The 18,733-nt window shown below is 39.0% G+C and overlaps 1 protein-coding gene across 1 annotated transcript in view; it reads left to right on the forward strand.

Moving 5' to 3' along the window:
* Window positions 1-18,320, forward strand: part of LOC149012186 (uncharacterized) — a 38,934-nt gene extending 20,614 nt beyond the window's left edge. The window contains exons 3-8 of the mRNA XM_089158895.1: window positions 3,784-3,899; window positions 9,771-9,890; window positions 10,021-10,110; window positions 15,324-15,475; window positions 16,861-17,116; window positions 17,211-18,320. Of these exons, the coding sequence (XP_089015021.1) occupies window positions 3,784-3,899; window positions 9,771-9,890; window positions 10,021-10,110; window positions 15,324-15,475; window positions 16,861-17,116; window positions 17,211-17,363 (887 nt within the window). The 3' untranslated portion in view covers window positions 17,364-18,320. The remainder of the gene's footprint in view (window positions 1-3,783; window positions 3,900-9,770; window positions 9,891-10,020; window positions 10,111-15,323; window positions 15,476-16,860; window positions 17,117-17,210) is intronic.
* Window positions 18,321-18,733: the final 413 nt, after the last annotated feature.

Consider the following 18,733-nt stretch of genomic DNA (forward strand, 5'->3'; position numbering starts at 1 on the left):
CAGACCCTGGGATGGATTGTAATGATTAGTTTGGGCTAGAGATAGGTTTTAATAGCTAGGGTTTAAGGAAAACGAAAATAGAAAGAAAAGGGTGATTGGAGATCGGGATTTAGAAGACTAGAGGGAAAAAAATTCACTGTTACTGAAGAACAGCCAATGTGATGCTTGAATCAATCATTGAACTATGAGAATTTTGAACAATCTTGAAGCTTCTTCAATGGAGATCGAATGGGATAACTTAGGGGAATCATAGGAGAGAGATAGGGAATTAGTAAAACTAATTCACAAAGCAACAATGCTCAAAATAAACTTTTATTAATCAAATCATGGGCTTAACTGAGCTATTACATCAATATATGTAGCCACATTGGCTGATAAGGCTTAAGACTAGAACTAGGACCAAAGTAAAAACTAGGACTCAATTAGGACTAGAGTTATTGATGCAGAATTGGCAGCACATACAAAAAAGAGAAAAGCCCAATGGTCAAGCCCATCAAAGCCTAAGGATATGATCCAAAACAGCCCATGGCTTGTATGGGCTAGGACTATTGTAGTGGGATAAAATGAGCCCATGGTTTCATGGGCTTGGATTACTTTAGTGGGAGAACAGCAGCCCACTATTTTGAACTAAGCCCAAGTCTAGCTTTGAAAAGTCAACAAAAGGAGGTAGTAGGAGGATGTTTCCATTATTGTTTTGACTAGTGGTGTTGGGTAGTAGTTGGATGTTTCCATTAATGTTTGTAGTAGGTTGTGTTAACTAGTGGTTGGAAGTTACCATTAATGTTTATATCTCTTTAGAATGCTATATAAAGAGATTTATGTAAGTGGTGAAGATACAACTCATCTATTGAAATCAAATTGGTTTGTTAGCATTCCTTCTCTATGGAGACTCCTTGTGTTTGGTCAAGGTAGGTTGGTGTTCGATCCAATCGATCCACCTTGTGGTGTGAAGCCCGGGTGTTACATACTTACATTGTTATTCTCAATTCCATCATATTGTCCTTTCAATTTCTTCATTATAGTTCTACCCCTGTTTGAAGAACTATTCAGCCCATCTTGTTATGCTATTATCCTTATAAGACTATTCTAGTTTCAGCCCTCTTTCCCATCTAAACTATGTTTCACCTTAAGCCCATCAAATTTGCAATTGACTCCCTGTGAAAAGGTCCTATTTGGGTACTGTTTTGATCAATCAAATTCGGTATCTATATTATTTGGTATTAGAGCCAGGGTAGGGAGTAAAACTTATGGATTGGATACTGACCTTATGGCACAAGTGATGGGGATGTTGCAACAATTGAGCAACCAACTCATTGCAAGTCACGAGCACGAAGAAGAGAGGTGCTCCGCAATGGAGGCTAGAGTTGTTGCCTCTACTCATGCTCCACACCCTCCACTTGGTGAAGAATCCCATCCAACTCATTCTGTAGCCAATTTTCCTACTTGGAGGAATATGGGAAGAGGACCCCAAAGGATTCCAATTGTGCAACCAACTTTTGAGGAGCACATACGAAGTTATTTCACTGGAGAACAACCTACATTCAATAGGCATGTTGGTGACTCTCACAGGGTTAAGCTTGAACACTGGGAGTTCATTCACACTAGCCATAACACAGGGCTGGTATTGGCTCCTATTACGAGAGAAGTTACCCCTCAACCTAAGGTGACATTCCCTCCACTTAACAAAGAGTTACCTTCTGATTTTCCTGAGGTGGTTCCTGATGAGTTGCCTAATGAGCTACCTCTTATGCACTATATTCTGCATGCCACTGATTTGGTACCGGGTTCGGTGTTACCAAACCTACCGGCTTATCACCTTAGCCTAACAGAGCACAATGAACTCAAAAGACAGGTGGATGAATCGCTACATAAAGGATTCATTCAGGAGAGCTTAAATCCATGTGTTGTACCACCATTATTGACTCCAAAAAAGGATGGCTCATGGCGTAAGTATGTGGACAGTCGAGCAATCAAAAAAATTATAGTCAAGTATAGGTTTCCTATACCGCGGCTTGATACCATGTTAGACATGATGTTCGGGGCTAAGATCTAAATTGGGCCTCAAAAGTGATTATCATCAGATCTGTATTAGGCCTGGAGGCGAATGGAAAACTGTTTTCAAAACCAAGGGGTTTGAAGCTGGTCCAGAGAAGATAAGAAGCATCATCAACTGGCCTAACCCAAGGACCATCGCTGAAGTTCTTAATTTCCATCGACTTGCATCGCCTTTCAGGAGAGTCATTCAAAACTTCAGTGCGGTCATGACACCTATTACCGAAGGTTTAAAGCAAAGCAAGGGCGAGATCAAATGGAAGAATCGTCCATGACATGATAGCACTTGGATTCATTCTGACAACCTCGAGAAAATCGATCCCGATGGGTATAAGCGTTACATATCATTCATCCATTTGTCGAAGACGAATGTTTTCAAGCTGGGGAGAATTGATGTAGAATTGGCAGCATATACAAAAAAGAGAAAAGCCCAATGGTCAAGCCCATCAAATCCTAAGGATATGATCCAAAACAGCCCATGGCTTGCATGGGTTAGGACTGTTGTAGTGGGATAAAATGAGCCCATGGTTTCATGGGCTTGGATTACTTTAGTGGGAGAACATTAGCCCACTATTTTGAACTAAGCCCAAGTCTAGCTTTGAAAAGTCAACAAAAGGAGGTAGGAGGAGGATGTTTCCATTATTGTTTTGACTAGTGGTGTTGGGTAGTAGTTGGATGTTTCCATTAATGTTTGTAGTAGGTTGTGTTAACTAGTGGTTGGAAGTTACCATTAATGTTTATATCTCTTTAGAATGCTATATAAAGAGATTTATGTAAGTGGTGAAGATACAACTCATCTATTGAAATCAAATTGGTTTGTTAGCATTCCTTCTCTATGGTGACTTCTTGTGTTTGATCAAGGTAGGTTGGTGTTCGATCCAATCGGTCCACCTTGCGGTGTGAAGCCCAAGTATTACATACTTACATTATTATTCTCAATTCCATCATATTGTCCTTTCAATTTCTTCATTATAATTCTGCCCCTGTTTGAAAAACTATTCAGCCCATCTTGTTATGCTATTATCCTTATAAGACCATTCTAGTTTCAGTCCTCTTTCACATCTAAATTTTGTTTCATCTTAAGTCTATCAAATCTGAACTTGATTCCCTGTGAAAGGTCCTATTTAGCTATTGTTTTGATCAATCAAATACAGTACTATATTAGTTACTATCTTCGGGTACTGTTCTTGTGAAAGTAACTTCAGCTTTCCTATTGGGATTACTACTTCCATGACTTATATAAAACATTTAATCGACTAATGAAAAATTAAATAACCTGAACTTAAACCCACAATTTTAGCTAGTGGTGTAGAAGATCACCCTACACCTGACCTACATCTAATGGTGCAGGTGTAGTTCTCCCAACACCGGGCTATTTTTAGAATTTTGACAAGCAAACTAGCAAAGTGCATCAGACTTGACTTGATTTCACTAATACCTTGGTGAACCTGGTGCACAAGCACTCAAAAGTTGAGAGTTAGCCTCCAGCATTATTTTTTTCCCCTCCGGCTGGGGGGGGGGGCATTTTTTTCTTCGTTCGCTAAGATTTAATATATCCAAAGTCAACATCCCATTAATGGGAATGGCAGATCTTTTGAAGGATGTACAACAAATTTGAGGAAGAAAGTATCAGACATTCTCATTACGTAAAAATGTTTCAATTTTATTTCCATGTAATACTTGCTTCATTGATTATTGTCCAGTAGTAAATTTAGCTATGCTACCTTGCAGGAATGTTGCCACCCTTTTCAACACAGACAGAGGAAACTAGAGCAATGGCAAGGCACTGCACTGTGGGTATGGAGCTCAGGGTCTCTGCTGAGAGGCTTATACTTCTTGATACCCAGGTGTCGTCTTTGTACCTCCCTTTCTGCTCCCCCTTTACATTTATATTGTTGAAGACATGTATCTGGTACGAAATGCTTTCTTGTCTTATTTTATTTAAAAATTCAGCTAATGTAGTCATCTTAGCTTTGGGTTTTCTAACAATCAAGGGGATAATTTGGGTTTCGGTCGATCATCTTGTGTGCTATGGAGCCTTCTTGCTGGTTGTGAACAAAATTATTTATTCTGTTCTTTCAACATGCTTCCTTCAAGTATTTTCTTCACCTCCCTCCTTCCAGTCTTTCCCTTGCATTCAAATGTGGTTATGGAATTCTTTGTTGTAATAAAAATGTCAAATTTTTTTTATTGCACTACGTTTGATTTATAAGTGCTTGCAAGATACATGCTGTGGTGCTCAGCAAGAGATCCAATATGTGGGTTGAAAACCTGGTCTGTCACGTGAAATAAAGAAATCAGGTTGTTAGCATATCAAGAATTTGGGTTAGTAATTGCAAAGGTGATGCTAAATCTTCACATTGAAGGGAGCATTGAAACACATTTGAGACTCACTAGGGGTTCTAGGTTCTTGGACAAGATAAACTGCTAGGTAAACTGATGCAACTGCTACCTTCGCTGGTGACACTTATTATTCATGGTTAGGGTGCTTCTGTCAGCTATCTTTCTCGAACTGAAAAGGGGGGATGGTCCGAGCAGGTTGATCCACTATAGAAGGAACACATTTGAGACTCACGGTTAGTTTTGTAGCACAAATTGAGAATTTTTTCTTCCTTGATACTCAGGAAACCGCATCTCTGAAAAGTGGGCTTAATGTGGTGTGCAAATGAATAAATGACCCTCTCCGGCACCGACGGTGGTGAAAACTTCATGCGCTGTGTATTCTCCTTTTTTCTCCCCTGGAATGATATGTGTCTGTAATGATCTAAGGCAGGATGTTCCCAAGAAGCAGTTCATCTTGAGTGCTACTTACCTGGAAGATGTGAGTTTTAGAGGAAGTTTGGTGAGATGGCATTCCCCAGATTAGCTGGTTCACCCCCAGCGAATGACTAAAGGGGTCCCAACCAACAGGGGAACCGCAAAATCCTAATAGGATCCCTCCAACGAAATAGTTTGAATGAATTAAGAAGAAGGAAGAAACCGGGGAAGCAAATTCTGTAGCTGCTGACCAACACTCCCCATCTACTACTGTTGTGTCCCCATCCCTAAATAAAGTTTAGTTTGGTGAAATCTCACAGCTAGCCCTACTCAGAACTGTTGTTAATGTTTCACGAAGACACTCCTTTTTATGGACTTCTATGTTTCGAGGAATCTGTGGGAATCATTGGTGGGAAAAAGGAAAGGAGGTTTTTTTCTTGGGGATGGGGGTGGAGTGAGAACAAGCAAACTTTTGAGTCTAGTTGACATAGTATGGCAGGATTTTCTATGAACTCGGTATTCAACAGGCTGGTGAAAAGGCCTCAAATATATGACTGCAAGGAGAAAATATGATGGACATGATTGGGCATATAGAAGATTTATCAATTTTAAAATCATGCGATACCATTGTACCTCATTGGTAGAAATAAACAAAACCCAGAATTCAATTCATCAGATCATGGCTCAATGAGCAATTACATCTATATTTTTAGCCATATGAGTTGACATGCAAGGTGCGTCCAAGGTCTTGAGTGATTGACGTATGCTTTTAAAGCTTAAAGGAAAAATCTATAGGACGTCATCGCTAAGTCATACTATTAGCTATGACGTATGATGTAAAGTGTGGGTTGTTAAGAAGCATCATATAGATAAACTCAATAGCTAAAGAGAGGATGCTAAGATGGATGAGCTGCAGAACTATGACGGATTTGGTAAGGAATGATCATATTAGCGATGGACTGAGAGTAGCTCCAATAAATGATAAGCTATGAGAAAGTCGATTGAGGTGGCATGACTATGTTCATCGAAGGCCATTAAATGCCCTTGTGTGGAGAAGTGACTTCGTCTAAATCGAAGGGATTAAAAGACCAAGGAGGAGACCTAAGATAACCTTAAGAGAAACGGTGGGATAGGATATACATAATTTAGGGCATGTATCTAATATGATCTCAAATAACTGATTGGAAGGTAAGGATCCATGTAGCTGACCCCATGTAGTTGGAAAAGGCTTGTGTTGTTGCCCTTCTTCTTATTCTTCTTGTTGTATAGGCTGACATATTCTTAAACTCAAATTAGGACTCAAAATCAGAAATTGGCTCCAAAATGCTCTCTTAGACTAAAAGGAAAGGCCTAACCCAATCCTTAACCTGTTAGGTACAGAGATTTGGCTAGAAAGGTGAATTAATAAAAGAAGGGTAATTTTCATCTGGACCCCCTGAGGTTTGGTCCATGTCATTTTGAGTCCAAAAAAATGGACACTTTGCATCTACCTCCCATGAGGTATTCAATAAGATCAATTAAGGACAATTTGTGATTTTTATGATCAAAATACCGTCACATCTATTCTACCATAAGATTTGCATATTTTCTTCACAATTAAATCTAACGGTTGAAAATTAAAAGAGTGGGTTGTTTACTGGATCCGCTCCTGTATTGACACCCTCCCATTACCTCCAGTTGGCTGTTAGATTTTAGACACGTGGATCATTCCAATCGGATGAACATAAATCCATCTGAAAAATTACACATTTCTCTGTTTTTTTCCTCTTCAACTCTGGTGACAGTTGAATCGATTGGAACACCTTTTTTCCTCTTCATCCTTTTTTTTCCTTGAGGTACTAATCCAAGATTAAGAATTGTAAGAATTGAGCACCATTTATGGGGGATTTTGCCTGCAAAAACAGTTCTGATGTTGCTACTGTTGTTTCTGCTAACCGGAACTAGAATTTACACAAGATCGTTTCCAACACCACAACGCAAGGCTGCACACGCCATTTTTTTCTAAATAACAGATAAAAAGATCGACGAATTCCCTTGCCTCCTCTTTGCTACTGGAGAATCAAAACTTAGATAGAGATTGATTTGGAGTTAAAGAAACATAGAGAAGGATTTCAGAATAGAAAACCAAAAAGATTGACAGAGAAAGAGAGATCGATTTTTTCAATGTTTGCCCTAATCAAAACTTAGAGAGAGATTGATTTGGAGTTAAAGAAATAGAGAGAAGGATTTCAGAATAGAAAACCAAAAAGATTGACAGTTTTTCAATGTTTGCCCTCTCTCTCTCATTCAAGACTGCCGTTGTGGTTGCAGGGACACGAGGGTCACATAGGCACACGACATAGCCTCGTAGCCTCACCTCGGGGAGTGGAGCCTTTTTGCTACTCTTCCAACACCACCACAGACCAAAGGATAGAGCAAGGTAGTGATTGGTAGTGAATGGTAGTGTGGCAGTGAGCATCTGTGAGTAAAGGCTTAATTCAACTATCGCCGGAGTTTGAAGAAGAAAAAAGGCAGAGATTGCGGTGATGCTGGACCGAAGATGGAGACGATGAAGGAAATGAGAGAGAATTGGGGACTTAGAAATGTGTATTCTTTAAGATGGATTTATGTTCATCCGATTGGAATGATCCACATGTCTAAAATCTAACGGCCAATTGGAGGTAATGGGAGGGTGTCAGTACAGGAGCGGATCCAGTAAACACCCCACTCTTTTGATTTTCACCCGTTAGATTTAATTGTGAAGAAAATATGCAAATCTTACGGTATAATAGATGTGAGGGTATTTTGGTCATAAAAATCACAAATTGTCCTTAATTGATCTTATTGAATACCTCAGGGGAGGCAGATGCAAAGTGTCCATTTTTTTGGACTAAAAATGACATGGACCAAACCTTAGGGGGTCCAGATGAAAATTACCCATAAAAGAAATATATTCAAAACAGGACTCTACTGAACTTATGAAATAAATCCCATTTTTCCAACTTTCTACTCGTATTTTAGGCTGATCAAATTGGTCTACAAATGTCATCCATGGAATCAAAAGCCAAATACATATATGAAGCAATCCTAGACTATTTTTGAGGTAAGAAGCTTAAGTTGGTGATGAATTTGCATCAGTGCCGCATTGGTGATTGATAACTATGATTTGCGGTCAATGATAACCCATGCCTTCATTGATAGACTTCCTTATATCCACTTAACATAGTTCTACAAAACCAACCCTAGTTTTGACCTCAAACCTCTTTTTGGCTCCACCAGAGCTTACTGGCTCATCTAGATCTGGATGTTGGCTCCTAGTTGGTCTTCTACCAATCTAGGATCACACTAACAGCTCCTTAAGGGTCTAGTTGGGACTTTGAGGCTAGGAAGTAACTGTGTAAGGATAATTGGCACCTCAGAAAGTCAATCTATTTGGTGAAAAGACAAGTAGCATGAATTGCATTGGGAGTGGACATGGGAAGGAGGCCTGATCCCATTATAAGGTATTGTGTTCGTCAGTGGGTTTTTCTTGTTTGCGTTTTCCCTTTAACCCATACGTTAATATCCAATTCATCACTCCTCTCTTGGTTGCTATACAACAGTCCAACGAAACACTTTCTTATGGATATTCCATGCTTTGAGATGGGATGGCATTGCTTTGTACTATCTATTGTCCACCCATCATTGACACTGCGAAGGTATGACTTGCACCAGCTTATGAGGCATAACTCATGACCCTCATATAGAAGAGACTTTACTGTCCACAGATGCTGGACTATCATTTGTGAATCAAAATTAACTTCTATTCTGGAGTGTTTCTAAGTTTGAACATCAAAATCAAGGTTCTTCTAATCATTCTGGTATTGTGTAACCACTCATAGGAGAGAGAACGAGGGCTAATTTTATCTGTTTTCAGTTGGATATAGGTGGTTTGGTGAAACAAATTGGTAGCTGGTTGGTTAGGTAAGTTGACTACGCTACCTGATGAAATTCCTTGGGTATGTAGTTTTGTATCACCCTCAGGCAGATCATCAAAGCTGTGCTATTCTTAAATTAGGGAAGAGTGTGCCAGCTGAAGCAGTGAAAGGGGTGTCCATTGCTGAAGCTGTTAACAAGGCATTGGAGGCAATTCGTTGATACAAGTTTTTCTGTCCTTGAAAATGGATTTTGAGTTTCCCATTTCAAAAGTTTAGTCAATAGACGGGGTGTAAGCAAAGGATGTCCCCAAAGTAGACTATCCTGAATCCATCTATGTCTTGATAGCTTTTTTTATTTGGGAGTTAAAAAGAAGTCATCAGTAGAACAAAAGGCATTGAATATTTCTCCCACGGTTGAGGCTACTCTTCTTCCTGTCTACATAAATGTCAAAGTGTACCATTAAAGCATTTGCAAGTGTCATCACCAAAACCAAGGGATATAGCCTACTGATTTAAGGTTGATATAATCTTACTGTGGGGACTTCCTTACGCTTCTGAAATTCATTTTTGAGGTATCAGTTATCTATTGAGGTTTATCTAATTGAGCATGGAAGAGTCCATAAACCCAAAAGACACTCTTGAAGGACTCAAATAGGAACTCTTTGTTTATCTCCTGTTGATACGTGCCACTGATTTGTGTAAATTTAATGGTTTTTTTCTTGTGGAGAGTTTATGATGGGGTGACCTTTCTGTTTGCTTTTTCCATATCCTGTCCGGATGGAATTTAATCTTCTAGTCTGCTTGCATTATATTTCTATCTTGCTGGCATCCTTTTCATTTTCACGATGATCATTTCTATAAATGACTCTTACTCAATTTGCCTCCATTGTGTTCATATAATGGCCAAATATTAAAGTAGGTTATGGTTTACTTTACATTCTGATACTTGCAATCTTGCATAGATTCATAGTTTTTGTTCTGCTATTTTATTTGTTGTTATATACATCAATTCTTTTTTAGTTTATCTATGGATATTGGGGTATAACAAAATTCTTCTTGATGCAGCCTATTTTTAGTCCATCTGTTTTGGTTGAAATGATGAGGCCTGATGGCTTATCAACAATTTCTGTTTTACATGGTGAGTCCTTGTCAGCTGATCTGGCTCATGAATTGATGGGTATTCAGGTAACACATTTTAATGCCTCGTCTCCTTTCAATGCCGATCACTAACGTATGAACATAGAAAGTATTTGATGTTTTATACTGGATCTAATGGAGTTGATCAATTTTGAATTGCTGCAAGGAATCATTCTAGCTTGGTGTTTTCCTGGCATCCATTTGTCATGTTATTCTGGTTGTATCAGAGGGAGTTCATGATCTGAACATGTGGCATCTGATGCTGACGGTAAGCCTCCTTGTATGACTATTTTCTAGCTACAATGTTTTTGAACTGAACTATTCAGGTGACATATAATAGGTTTTTGTTGTGATATGAGCTTCAGAGCTATTTGAGTTTTTGTAATTCTATTATGCTATATGGGTCTACTTGTGAGTTGTGATTTCCTTCATTTATTTGTAAATAAAACATGGGAGGGTGTTTGAAATCCAGTTGTGGGATCCTTGGTGGTTTAAGTTCAAGAATCTGGTTTTAGATTGTGGATTCAGCCCGTCATCTCCATTAGCACTTCATCCACTGACGGCAAAGTCTTTATAGGGCAGCCTCATTCCCTGCTTTCCCCTTTGTTTTGTTTAATCCAGGCCAAGAAATACTAGCTGGACAGAATTGCACTCTATCTAAAGTAAACTTCATAACTTTTGTTTTAACCATCAGCTTTGTTCAAGATTTAGATCACAGTCTTCCAAGCCCCTAGGTTTTCAACTCTAGTTTAACCTTGTTCTCTCCAGCCAGTTTTGATATATAAATATTTTCTTGAATTTTTGTACTCCTTGAGACCCCTAAAATGAGAAACTTAGATTTAGGGCACTTTAGCCATTGGAACATCACCAAACTCTAGGGGCCATCCCCTCCATATCATTCCATTGGTTATTCTGAAGTTAGTATCAACCCAACCACATGATCTCAAGATTCAGGAATCCTGCCCTGCACCTTAATGAAACCTGCCCTGTAACAACTTCTTCTTTGAAGCTTGTGTTGACTATAAAGTAGTTCCATTGGCTTTAGAATCCATGGTATGAGATCTCACCAAGCTCTCGCTCTTTGGCCATGGCAAAACGAGCTCTGGGTCAAGTCCAGAAAAGTACCCGATCTCGACTTAGATTTAATTGAGTCAAGATCTTGGTTTGACCAGAGATCTCAATCCAACCACCCTTTTAAACCCCAAAACACAAGCGAGACATGCCTCCCATCTTGCCAACAGCTTCCAAGTTCATTTTTTGTCAAATTTTCACTGTCTCCGGATCTTGACTTGCAACACTCATAAGCAAACTGAGGTTCAAGGAACACTTGGTTGGAAACCATAGGGATACACCCAAGTGCCCCACTGTCCCTAATTGGGATGATATCATAGACCACCTCATCAAGTTGGTTGAGCAACATAAAGCCACCGGTAGGGGACGTGGTCATGGTCATGGGGTGCTAGTGGTTGAGCTTGATTCATTTGATTTCACCTTATTTTGTTATTGAACTTATGATGATTGTATTATTGTATTCTTGCTAGTTGAGAATATGATGTTCTATTGTACTCATATGGATGGAATTATGTTGGTATTTAAGTGTTCTATATTTCATGTTTTATAACCTTGCATGTTCATTCCTGCTACATTTTGGTTTCAAACTTAGGGTTGAGTTAGAATTCATACTTAGGGTTGCTTTCTCACAAATATAAGGCTATCAGTGTTTTCAAAAGGCCTAGAATATGGTAAATACCAACTTTGAGGCCAATCTGACCCTTAAAACCCTTCCAAGATGGGCCCTTGAAATCACTTGAGTTTGCCGAGGAAAAATACCAGATCTCGAGATGTTGCCAGCTCGAGCAATATCTAGCTTTTTCTCAACAGTGAGGTTGCCCTCGAGAGCGAGATTTGGTACCACGTTAGAATCTCCCCATAACCATACTAATGATGGATGGAATAGGGAGGAAAGAAGGATAAAGAGGATAAAGGAAAGAAGGGGAATTGAGAAGAATTGGACTTGAAGAAGGAGAAGAACAATCATAAGAAGAAGAGAAGAGGAAGGAGAGGGGGGGGGGGGGGGAGGGGCTGCAAACGCACAATGTTAAAGCTTCAATTCAGCCTTTTTTCTTTTCTTCCAAGTTCCAAAAGTCTTGTTTTTATTGCAATGTAAGAGCTTATTTATAGGTTGACTGAAGCTTTACAAGAAATAGAAACTTAGTAGACTGAAAATAGAAACTAATATCCTAGTAACTAGTGGCAGTAGAATCTTACGGAATGGAAACTAATCAAAATTAGAAACTACCAGAAATTAGATTGAGGTTGTAAATCTTTCAAGAATAAAATCTTCATGTAATCTGATCTTTGGTCCCACAAAATCCTTTATGAATATTCCCGACATGCCAAATAATCGGCTGTGACATTGTTCACGTGAATAGTGACGTGAACAGTATTTTGGCCTCCCTTCATGTTTTGTCCCATTGTAGAAATCCACGTTTATTGGTCAAAATTTTGGAGCAAAGGGACCTTCTAGTTTGACCAGCTAGCTGGTTTGAGGTGGCCTTCAATGCTGGCTCAAATTGGTTCCTGGTTGGTCGTCTTGAATCACATACCATTCGCATCTCAAAGTTACAGGCATCCCAAGGACGCCTCTTTTTCAGACTTTGTAATTTTCACCTAAAAGATACCCTAACTGAACTTTCAGAGAAACCCAACTTTCTCCTTTTGAGTTGGTTTAAAAAAAACATCTTCTCTATCTGGCCCTCATTTAATTGAGGCTACACCAAACCCAGTTCTGCATGATCACACCAAACACTTTGAGATTGGTTGCAAGTTCATCAAGTAAAAACTGAGGCGGAGTTCAATTTAAACTTCTTTTATGAAGTCCAGTCAGTGTAAGCAGATTCCCTTGCCAATGGAATTGGCAGTAAATTATCTCATCTGATTTTGTGCAAGCTGGGCGTGTGTGAGATATCATGCTCTGAATTGATGGAGGAGATTGTAAAATGTATATACAAGGGTATTCTAGTCCTTTTAGTCAATTCTATTATTGACCCTTCAATAACTTACTTCATACTACAATAAACAAAGGGGCTGAAATCATTAAGAGTAAATTACTTGGACCTCCCCTGACTTTTTTAACAATCAAGTGAGTAATTCTAACAATTAATTCCAAACTCTGGTCATGCTAGTGGTATTGGAGAAAAAATTATGTTAACGAAATGCTGTCATTTATAAAGAGCATAATGCATATTTTCCCTTTCCTCTTCCTCTTGCTACCAGGGTCAACATCCCCATCCCTGTCTTATGTTCTTAATAAGAAGTGTCATTCTTTCAGGTTATCTTCTTCAATAAGGATAAGCAAAATAGTTTGTTCTCCTTTTCTTTTGGATTGGTTTTTTCTCAGCTATGGAACTTGCAGCTTGGGGAGGTCAGAGTTGTGTAGTGACAATGATTGTAGCGGTATCTCTATCTTTGCAACAGATTCCTGTATCAATAATGATTGTAGAGACATTTCTATTCTGCAAGTCCATGCCGGACCAAACAAAATCAGTTCCTGCCCTGTCTAGACCATCAGCAATAGCCATAAATGCAGCTTTCTTCTCCTACCTAGGGCAGAAATTTAACTAGATTTCAATTGTGGAACACGGTGTTTCTCTTTTCTTTGCTACATTCCCAAAACTATATTCCTTCAGCCAAATTTTAATCTCTCAAAACCTATAAACCTAATTGCAGAGAAATCGAATCTTAAGGAATTAAAACTCCATTGACATTCATGATACCTTTTGTATTCTTCTGTGGTTTGTGGCATTCTTGTATTTGGAGGCCAAATGCCTACCGTAGGGCTCTAGTATATTTTTAAGTGTTTCTTCTTTAAAAACTTGAGGAGTCTGAAGTTTCCAGTTGTCAGAAAATGGCAATTACAGAATTAGTAACAAACAAAGAGCAATAGAAGTGGATGTGTTTTCTCTTGAGAGAGAGAGTAGATTGTTTCTTTTGCACTGCACTTGAATTTCACTTTCTTAATAGCAAGAAGCAAATGAGGCTGCAGAGGATGATATTTGAGCAGGAGAGGAGTCATGTGTAGTCTATGGAACCTTTGCAAGATTGCAAATTATGTGGGGGAGTGAATTTTCATCAGAGGTAAGGCATACTGCAGTGTGCAGACGGTTAGTTAGATCCTTTTTTTTTTTTTTTTACCATTTTGGGCACTGTTATCATGTTTCGTTTGTTGATTTTAGAATTTGAGAACTTGTTCTTGTTGAATTCAGAGGAGATTCAATCTGCTATTTTGCATTAGCAGAGGCAATTACCTGTCCAGCAAACTTTAACCCCAAAGGAACGAGCATTTTCAAGCAAGCTTTTTTGTCTCTCCTTCTGGGGTACCTTTGGCAAGCCTGTATTCATTCTCATCCAAAATGAGGCTTTCTAGTTTGTAGTTCAGGAAGATGGTGGGATATTCCCTACCCAGTCCTCTAATAAAACTAAAAGAACTGGATTCATTGGATTGAGTTAGTAATGCAGTTAAGAATATCCAAAAGGATCACTAGAGCTTTGAAATACTTAATTTGGTCCAAGGGTGGGTTCTATTGACATTAGAGCTCTTAGTTTTGGGTTTATTGATGTTATGAACCTAATTTATAAGGGGGTAATGCTAGTATACGGGATTAGTAGTTAATTTTAGTTTTCAAGTCAGTGTTTGAGTTATATTAGGATACTTGTAATTGTTTGGATTCTATTTACCTTTTTGAGTCTTTTGGAGTGATTAGGAGTCATTTGTTTTAGTTAAATTAGGAATTTTAGAAGGTATATATATGTAATGCATCCCTGATATTGCCTCATTGGGATGAGGGTCAAACCAACAATCCTTGATGAATAGCAGGCAAATTAAGGTTCACTAAACCCCGTGATAGGAGATTATTGGCTGTTTAGGTTTTTTATTTTTTTCGGGGGTGGGGGGTGGGGGTTGTGTGTACTTGGGGTGCTTGAAACAATAATCTAATTGTTGTTATGTTCAGTTTCAGATTCAAGTTCTTAGGGTTGGTTTGGGAAAAAAATAGGGTTTCAGGTGGGTAACTGGGGCTGAGGTTAGAATCAAGTGCTAGAGGAATTAAGGAGATGGTGATTCTGAAGGGGAGGGAATTCTGTGGAGGGAATAGGGAATTATGAACTTTAGGGTTTTGGAGGAAAAGAAGAGAGGTCAAATGGGTTGGGGAAGGCAAATGTGCATTCGAAGGAAGAAGAAGAGGGAAGGCTGGGGGTGTTTGCTTTCCAGTTTAGGATGCTGTGGATGAAGAATGAATGAAAGAGAAGCAACCAACAGCAGGACTCTTCTGCACTTGAAAACCCTGGTAACCCTAATTGAACCTATGAAGTCAACACTTCTTCAGATTCTAAGCATGCACTGAGCATTTAGGCATTCAATTAAATTTCTATGATAATTTCTTGGCCTGAATCATCCCATATCTGATTTTCATTTAATTGCAGGTTGATTTGTTGAAACATGGCATTCCAGACCCATCTTCTTTAAATTCTTCATACTCTCAGGGCTCTAATCTGGGGCATGAAAAGGAAATCAAAGACACCCCACAGGAGGCTGATGAAGAGTATCTGGCTGTTCCAATTTTTGTGCATACAAAGTGAGTTCAGTGTTTCCATATGACCATTAGAATTATTTGACTTGGTTCTTGTTCAAATTTGTTTTTTTTTTGGTGGTGGGGGGGGGGGAGGAACAACCACCTGTAGTAAGTTATAATGTAAAATATAAACAGGAAACATTCAAGTCCTATATATGATGAGATGGAGCTTTCTTTTCCCCCTCCTAAATTAGGAGAGAAGTTTCACATTGTCTGTATTTAGAACATCAGTTTCACGCTTCACTGGGTTTATTGTCCTAATATTCTAATCCAAGTCACAGTTGGCTTAGAGGAGGGCTAGTGGCACAATTGTCCGTTCATTCTTTTTCTTCTAATTTGTTGGGACAAAGAATAGCTATACAGACATAAAGCACTACAAGCAAGGCAAGGCCTAAACCGTGACACAGCCTCATGATCCCCATTCAGATCCCCAATCATTCTTTGGCTATGGCATGTTGCAGACCTCATTCTCCAGCCCAAGGATCTCGGCATTCTTAGATAGATACAAATACTGCCATTGTCTTATAGTGTGACTGGAGCCAGTGAATCAAATAGAAGCAAGTCTCCTGACAGACCACTGGTCCACCAGCCATTAGCGATAGATACTTTCAACATTCAATAATTTTTGCTTGTGTTACAGCAGTGGTCGATCCAACTGCAACAAAACCATACCTTATTGATTCTGAAAACATGTTTAATACCAGCTGATCTAGGATTGCTGAAGGGGCTCCCTTCAATATCCTGCTAGAGGACCTTTCTTGTTGAATTTGCTTCTGCACCACATTTGGAGAGGCCAGTGGCCTCAAACTGACTAGACCTCTTAATATGTCAGAAAGCCTCCAAGGTGGGTAGCCCATCTAGCGGACCTCAGCATTGGCATTTCGATCATCTAATTGGTAAATCTTTGCCATCCTTAGAATGTCCTTTCATTTCTTTTAACATGGAGCCAAAAACATATAAGGTCACCTTTTCTGGTAGGGGGAATCAACTAAAAATCTTAAAGGTCACAGATCCTTTGAGGGAATTTGGTCTTACCAATTGAGGCCACAAATGGTTCTGACGGCTCTGGTGAAGCTACATAGAGATTGTTGAAGCTAACCAGTCTTTTTTTCTTTGCTTGTTAGATATTGTCAGAAATATCTATGCACAGAAAAGAACAGAAAAATGAAAAGAAAACATTTTAAATAGTCCCCTTTAAATTTGATAAATCTCAAAGTCCTTGAATCATTGTTGAGTGCTTAAAGTGATGGCTATGAGATAGTTGATTCTGTTGACTGGCTCTAGCCATAGCAATATAAACAGTAGATTTTGTATTTTTGGTAAAGAATATAAACAGTAGTTTTAAAGAACTCACACATATGTACTGACTTACCTCTCCTTTTGTATAGATTGAGAGAAGTGGATCTCTATCCTCTTAATTCTCTGCATCTTAGAAGAGCACTTTCACAATATTTCAGCTCATCTTCGTTCATGAGAAAGGAATATGCAGAGCAAAGCCAACCTTCTTGGTCCTCTGATAACAAGACTGACGATTTAGGCTCATCAGAGCCGGAGTTGTTTCTGCTCCCATCTAAGATTCAAGATGACTCTCAGAGAGTTCAATGTGAAAGCTATGTTACCATGTTAGGGAAACTCCGTGATTTGGTACACACTCTTTTCTCTAATCTAAAAGAGATATGTGATTGCTTTGCTGGATATTAAAGGTTGATGTTGTTCTATATATTTGTGGCTGGCTCAGATGCTGTCCATTAATTGCCGGCCCTTTGCAAAGTCCGTGTCAGAACGTGAGTGGTTGAGGAATTCTGCCCGAATATGGGATTCAGTAAAGAACTCTCCGGTCATTGCTGAGTATAGCAGAACACTCCAAAGTTCAGGTATGTTCAGGAGATAGCAAGTACTTGCTTGTCTTTCCTGTTTTCTGTAATTTGTAGATCTCCTCTAGCTGCTACTGGGCAGCTCTTGGAAGTGAGACATATTTCTGGTTAAGCCTGGCTTATGGCGAGTGACTGCTTGGTGGTGTAATCTGTAATGTATAAGATGATTGTCGTCTTTGGTCTAGTTTAAATGAAGATTAATTCTTCAATTATGGTTTTGGGCCAGTCAGAACAATCTGCATGTCCCTAACGTTTCAGGAAGATGTTTTGAGTAGTTAAATAAAAATCTTCTCAACAAACAGAGTGGAGGTGGTTTCACATGCTGCCAGTGTGCCTTTTTGTTTCTTCCACTTGTAATTATTATTTTCTTCTCCTTTTTGTTTTTGTGTGTGAAATGCTGATGAAAGATCCTTGCTTTGCAAATTAGTAATCTGATCAACAGTATTGCCATAATGGACGAGTAGTTACTTTGATGCCACCATCATCAGATGAATGAAGTGAAAATGATATCTTAAATGTTTTTCAGAAGAGCATGAAAGATAGATAGTATCAGATAATCTTTGGTTTGACGCGGATGGGTAGCTTTAGTATTATCACATAGCCAGGCAGGCACCTGATGAAGGGGAAACATCCGAGTCGTGGAGAAGAGAACATAGCCAACTGATCAACCTGTTCGTTATATTCCACTTCAGTTGATGATCAGCCTGATTATGTTTTGGTTACGGGAGGACTAGGAGACGAGTGCTAATCCAACGATGCATGATGCCGTTTAATGGCTATGGACTCCAATGTTCTGTTTTAAGGGTGACTGCCCCTCTGAGATTCGTGTGATTTTGATACTAAACTCAGCCTATTAACAACAAATGAATCACGCAACACCACGGTTCACTGCATGGCTTAATCATGGGTACGAGGAGGGAGAGTAGTGTGAAAGTCCCCTACAATGAGACGATTCTCTATAATCATGGATTTTGATGGAATTCAAGGGAAGGTCAGCTACAATCAGAGTTTGAACTGGTTTTCCAGATTTCAGATTGTCTCTCCTTGCTTTTGTTATTTCTGTCTGGGAAAGAGGTCATTTCTTATCTTAACCTTTTAAGGTTAGTTGATTTGAAACTTGGAGTGCAAGAATACATGAAGGCAGATCCAGATCAAGGGGATGTTAAAGACACCTTTTGTGTCTAGATCTATTGAATTCAAGATCAATGGAGTATGTGATCTTGAACCCATCCCTTATTAATGTTTAACGGAGCTGCTTAGTGTACAATCACACAAGATTATGCCATTGACGTACGTACTGGTGCAAGAACATTAAGAGAAAAAGAACGGTGGGGTTTTACTTTTAACGACCTATTAAATTAACCATGTGCTCATTGGGGGAAAAAAA

The sequence above is a fragment of the Hakea prostrata genome, chromosome 6 (genome assembly GCF_041222555.1).
Source record: "Hakea prostrata isolate BN-2017 chromosome 6, UWA_Hpros_2, whole genome shotgun sequence".
In the NCBI taxonomy this organism is placed as follows: Eukaryota; Viridiplantae; Streptophyta; class Magnoliopsida; order Proteales; family Proteaceae; genus Hakea; species Hakea prostrata.